Source organism: Wyeomyia smithii, chromosome 1 (assembly GCF_029784165.1).
Source record: "Wyeomyia smithii strain HCP4-BCI-WySm-NY-G18 chromosome 1, ASM2978416v1, whole genome shotgun sequence".
Lineage (NCBI taxonomy): Eukaryota > Metazoa > Arthropoda > Insecta > Diptera > Culicidae > Wyeomyia > Wyeomyia smithii.
This window is the reverse complement of record NC_073694.1, coordinates 85,992,113-85,998,563: the sequence shown is the minus strand read 5'-3', so window position 1 is coordinate 85,998,563 and position 6,451 is coordinate 85,992,113. Positions and strand designations below refer to the sequence as shown.

The window sequence follows — 6,451 nt, the reverse complement described above, 5'->3', positions numbered from 1 at the left end:
AGAATATCGCCGCAAACAAGCGATTATTTTAATTGGGCGACATCCATGAAGTACTTCACGTAAATTTTGATTAAATTTCTCTCCCCCTTGTCACATTTTGTCACACATTGAAACCACTAAGCCTCTTTTCTTTTAGGAAATACTCGGAGAGAAAAGGAAAGAGAGAGAAAGAGAAAAAAAAACAGAAGAAGGAACAGAGAGAGAAAGAGAATGAGAAAAAAACAACGGGAAAATGAATGAGAAAGAGAGAGAGATATGAGCCGTGGAAAAAAGTAAATTTTCCATATGTTAGAGGTGCCAGAACCTAACTCAAAATGCAATGTTGACTGACTTTTTCAGTTCTCGTCCAAAGGAATGTCGAAATGCATCGTGAAATTTTGTTAAAATCGTTGTTAATGTGGGTTCCAACAGAGTGACAGTGAACGGGCGAAATGCGTGGTATAAAAAAACGATGTTAACTACACTGGGGTCTTTTTTTACGCGGGTTATTTTTATGCGGTTTTTTTATACGCGACTTCTTTCACGCGATTTTTTACAATAACGCGGATTATTTTTACGCGGTTTTTCGAAATAACGCGGATTATTTTTACGCTATTTGGAAGATTATTTTTACGCGATTAAATAAGTTTAGTATAGGTTAATCCAATAAAGTAAAAAATCAATCGTATGGTTCATGACAATAAAATATTTTGTTTTAATGATCTAAATAATGCATATTTTTAATATATTTGCTGTTATTTTCAAATAATTTTCCTTGATTCGGGTGAAAGGAACAAAAATACATTAATAATTGTATAACGATACGAGTCAGGGTCGTTGCGATTAACTTCCGATTAAAGAACGAAAGCCTAAACATGTGGCAAAATTGTTATAAAAAAATTTATTGTCATGTTCTTCAATGAATTTTCATTTTAGAAGCACTATAAACTCATTTTGTGTGTTTCGTTACCATTTTTATATCATTTTTCAAGCTTAGATTTACTTGCGTGCCATTATTTTTACTCGGATCTTTTTGTTGAATAAAGATTTTTTTACGCGATTTTTTAAAATTACGCGGTTTTTCTATACGCGGATTTTTTTCAACGCGGTACAACCAACCGCGTAAAAAAAGACCCTAGTGTATTCGAGAAATTTATTGTAACTGGTCTCACAAATTTCGCCTCCTTTATAGTCTACAAGATAAGTAGCCTCAAAAAATAGAAGTCGATATATGGTATTGTATGAACATGGAAAGAATAAAAGTTTCATTTGGTTTTATTTGATTTTATTATACGATATCATTTGATTTTATTTTGCTGATCTGATCTGGAAGATTGGGAGGGTCGCTATATTCCGCCACAACAAGCGTGAAGATGTTAAATTTTTTGTTTTTGTTTATTTTATACAATTACACCACAATTTATTCTTATTTTGTCAACTATGAAGAGTAACGTGAACCACCTTTTACAAATCGCTGGAATAATGTATTTCGGAGCATCCTTAACCAATTAAGAGCCAGTTCGCGAGAACCGCAACCACCTTTCTGAGGGACGTTGTTTTGATGTTCTCCGATTGGGCTGAAAGTTTCAGCGTTTGTTTGTCTATTCAAGGTAGGAAGTTTTGCAAAATTTAAATTTTTTTCATTGAGTGGGGTACCCGATCAAACGATTATTATTCAATAAATCTAACATGTCTAACCCGAGTTCTTGCCGTTTTGGTGATTTTGACGGCATTTTTCTTCAAGGAACGTTTTATCCCAAATGGCTTACTTTCTGGTAAAGTAGGTAATTCTGGTAAGGTAGAGTGATTATATTAAATTTTCAGCAAAATCTATTAAATCTAGCAGGAAATATAGTGATTTTAGTGATTTTGACGGTTTTTTGAAAAAACCTTTTAGGGACGTTTTACCCCATTTGGCACACTTGGCTTATACATGACTTTAAAGCTCTTTAGTTGCTCTACAAAACGCTATATTCAGATATTTTTTCCAGCGATGTTGAGAAGAGTAGGATGAAAATTGAGACTAGCATGCCTTCAAGAGTCAGCAGCAATAGTCGGTAATACTCCCGAGCAATTCGCTCAAACCTTCCACGTTTATTGAAATAATGACATGGTTGACTTATCTTGTGAGGACTTGAGCTTTATGCTTCGTGTAGATTAGAGTGCCAAACATTAGATTGGTCATCTCGAATTAAAAAATACTATAAATATTTACCCGCCCGAAAAAAACACTGTGCAAAATTTCAGCTCAATCGAAATTAAAATGAAGTGGCTCACTGGTTCACGTCGTTTCTTGCGTCCTACGACGTGTTTAACCAAGGCAAAGCGCTTCGTCTTCCGGGGCCGACCAATTATGTTCGAAACACTCATTATTTTCATAATATTGTTACGAACATTTACTATCGAGCACAACAAAACAAACAACAGTTTGACATTGTTCATCAAATAGCAACGATGCGGCACGTTGCTATCGCGTTGCCAAATTTAATAACTCGCTACTACCCGAGGTGAGGATTGCTATTTCCCAAACCAACATAGCAACGCCCGGTGCGGTTGCCGCGTTATGGTGGGAGTTGCCAAACTAGCTTTAGAAACTTCAATTTAGCCACTGGTGGGCTTGCTCTTAGTGTGCACTTGTCATTTTCGTAGAATTCTAATTTCAGCAACACAAAATGATGGTAAATCGCACCCTTGCGAGTGCATTTTTTTTACTCCGATAGAGAGAAAGGCAATTGCTCTCATTACTTGAATAGCTTAGAAAATAGAATACATCTGTATGTCAATAAAAGTAGAGTTTTGAGTGAATTGCAGTTTGCGTTTATTTATTTTAAAAAGGCCATTCTAATTGATACTTAGCAAATCGTTTCTACTATAATGCTGCACTATGCCAGCTCCAAAACAATCACCTAGAACGTTTACGGTGGCGCGGAATCGGTTCCTGAAATTAGATTATATTTTGTTATTTTTTCTTATTTTATGCACATTTTTCATTGCGGTCAGAATATCGCCGCAAACAAACGATTATTTTAATTGGGCGACATCCATGAAGTACTTCACGTAAATTTTGATTAAATTTCTCTCCCCCTTGTCACATTTTGTCACACATTGAAACCACTAAGCCTCTTTTCTTTTAGGAAATACTCGGAGAGAAAAGAAAAGAGAGAGAAAAAGAAAACAGAAGAAGGAACAGAGAGAGAAAGAGAATGAGAAAAAAACAACGGGAAAATGAATGAGAAAGAGAGAGAGATATGAGCCGTGGAAAAAAGTAAATTTTCCATATGTTAGAGGTGCCAGAACCTAACTCAAAATGCAATGTTGACTGACTTTTTCAGTTCTCGTCCAAAGGAATGTCGAAATGCATCGTGAAATTTTGTTAAAATCGTTGTTAATGTGGATTCCAACAGAGTGACAGTGAACGGGCGAAATGCGTGGTATAAAAAAACGATGTTAACTACACTGGGGTCTTTTTTTACGCGGGTTATTTTTATGCGGTTGTTTTATACACGACTTCTTTCACGCGATTTTTTACAATAACGCGGATTATTTTTACGCGGTTTTTCGAAATAACGCGGATTATTTTTACGCTATTTGGAAGATTATTTTTACGCGATTAAATAAGTTTAGTATAGGTTAATCCAATAAAGTAAAAAATCAATCGTATGGTTCATGACAATAAAATATTCTGTTTTAATGATCTAAATAATGCATATTTTTAATATATTTGCTGTTATTTTCAAATAATTTTTCTTGATTCGGGAGAAAGGAACAAAAATACATTAATAATTGTATAACGATACGAGTCAGGGTCGTTGCGATTAACTTCCGATTAAGGAACGAAAGCTTAAACATGTGGCAAAATTGTTATAAAAAATGTTTTTGTCATGTTCTTCAATGAATTTTCATTTTAGAAGCACTATAAACTCATTTTGTGTGTTTCGTTACCATTTTTATATCATTTTTCAAGCTTATATTTACTTGCGTGCCATTATTTTTACTCGGATCTTTTTGTTGAATAAAGATTTTTTTACGCGATTTTTTAAAATTACGCGGTTTTTCTATACGCGGATTTTTTTCAACGCGGTACAACCAACCGCGTAAAAAAAGACCCTAGTGTATTCGAGAAATTTATTGTAACTGGTCTCACAAATTTCGCCTTCTTTTATAGTCTACAAGATAAGTAGCCTCAAAAAATAGAAGTCGATATATGGTATTGTATGAACATGGAAAGAATAGAAGTTTCATTTGGTTTTATTTGATTTTATTATACGATATCATTTGATTTTATTTTGCTGATCTGATCTGGAAGATTGGGAGGGTCGCTATATTCCGCCACAACAAGCGTGAAGATGTTAAATTTTTTGTTTTTGTTTATTTTATACAATTACACCACAATTTATTCTTATTTTGTCAACTATGAAGAGTAACGTGAACCACCTTTTACAAATCGCTGGAATAATGTATTTCGGAGCATCCTTAACCAATTAAGAGCCAGTTCGCGAGAACCGCAACCACCTTTCTAAGGGACGTTGTTTTGATGTTCTCCGATTGGGCTGAAATTTTCAGCGTTTGTTTGTCTATTCAAGGTAGGAAGATTTGCAAAATTTAAATTTTTTTCATTGAGGTTAAGTGGGGTACCCGATCAAACGATTATTATTCAATAAATCTAACATGTCTAACCCGAGTTCTTGCCGTTTTGGTGATTTTGACGGCATTTTTCTTCAAGGAACGTTTTATCCCAAATGGCTTACTTTCTGGTAAAGTAGGTAATTCTGGTAAGGTAGAGTGATTATCCAAATTTTCAGCAAAATCTATTAAATCTAGCAGGAAATATAGTGATTTTAGTGATTTTGACGGTTTTTTGAAAAAACCTTTTAGGGACGTTTTACCCCATTTGGCACACTTGGCTTATACATGACTTTAAAGCTCTTTAGTAGCTCTACAAAACGCTATATTCAGATATTTTTTCCAGCGATGTTGAGAAGAGTAGGATGACCCTGAAAATTAACAATTTTCAAAAGAAAAATGCATTTTTTCGTCATGTTACCTCTTTGCCATATATTGCATTTTGAAGTACTCTTAGTGTAGAATAATACCACAAATTTTTAGAAAAATCCATCAAGTCTAGCAGGAGTTATTGCATTTTTTAGTATTTTGACGTTTTTGGACTTATCATTTTCAAGGGCCGTTTTCCTCACTTAACCTCAATGAAAAAAATTAAAATTTTGCAAAACTTCCTACCTTGAACAGACAAACAAACGCTGAAAATTTCAGGCCAATCGGAGAAATGTTTGGCTTGAGGAAAAAAGCCCTAGTCTTATGGGGAAAAGTTATCATTTGAGTTTAAGAAGCATTGGGAGAGATTTTGCACTTTTGCAAGTAAGAAGAAAAAATATCTAAACTTTTCTGCAATCGCCTGCATATGACACGAAGACTTTTTCCTTTTACGGAAATGCTTGTGTCATTGCAGAACAATGACTTTGTGCATCCTGGAGGAAATCAGGAAGATCGGAAGTGAATATGTTGTACAGTAGAGATGGTCGGGTTTCGGGTTTTCGAACCTGAAACTCGAACCCGACCCGTACCCGACGGGTTCGGGTCGGGTTTCACAATTTCGGGTTCGGGTTTCATGGAAATAAAATTTTCGGGTTCGGGTCGGGTTCGGGTTTGAACGAAAAAAAAAAGTTTCGGGCTCGGGTTTCGACCGGAAAAAAATTCGAGTTCGGGTCGGGTACAGATTTGAAAAACATCAAACCCGACCAAACACTGTCGAAGGCTTTTTCTATGTCTAAAAGAGCAGCTCCAGTGGAATAACCTTCAGATTTATTAGCTCCTATCATATTAGTAACTTTGAGCAATTGATGAGTAGTGGAATGCCCATGGCGAAATCCAAACTGTTCATCTGCAAAAATTGAATTTTCGTTGATGTGTGACATCATTCTGTTAAGAATAATTCTCTCAAACAGTTTACTTATTGAAGAAAGCAAACTGATTGGTCGATAACTTGAAACCTCAGCTGGATTCTTATTTGGGATTTGGGAAAATATGCAATTTTGAAGCAGCAATTGAAAATTTTCGCTAAAAATTCCATTGTGCTCTCAGGGAGATGTTTGATTTATATATTAAAGATTCCATCGTCACCAGGTGCTTTCATATTTATGAAATTTTTAATAATTGATTTAATCTCATTCAAGTTAGTTTCAATTATTTCTGCAGGTAAAAAGTTCTGTGAAGGAATTAAATCAAATTGACGTGTGACTTCATTTTCAATTGGACTCACAAAATTCAAATTTGAATTATGAACATCTCAAACTGCTGAGCAAGTCTTCGAGCCTTTTGTTCATTGGATACAAGAAAACGTTCGCCATCTTTTAAAACTGGAATGGGCTTTGAAGGATTCTTAAGAATCTTCGACAGCTTCCAAAAGGGTTTTGAATGTGGTTCCAATTTTCCAACTTTAATCTCAAAATTTTGA

At 34.8% G+C, this 6,451-nt stretch overlaps 1 protein-coding gene across 1 annotated transcript in view; it reads right to left on the bottom strand.

Annotated features, from left to right (window-relative positions):
* Nucleotides 1-2,779: 2,779 nt before the first annotated feature.
* The window catches only part of LOC129725757 (excitatory amino acid transporter 3-like), a 45,070-nt gene continuing 41,398 nt past the window's right edge, over nucleotides 2,780-6,451 (bottom strand). The window contains exon 3 of the mRNA XM_055681933.1: nucleotides 2,780-2,917. Coding sequence (XP_055537908.1) covers nucleotides 2,821-2,917 — 97 coding nt within the window. The 3' untranslated portion in view covers nucleotides 2,780-2,820. The remainder of the gene's footprint in view (nucleotides 2,918-6,451) is intronic.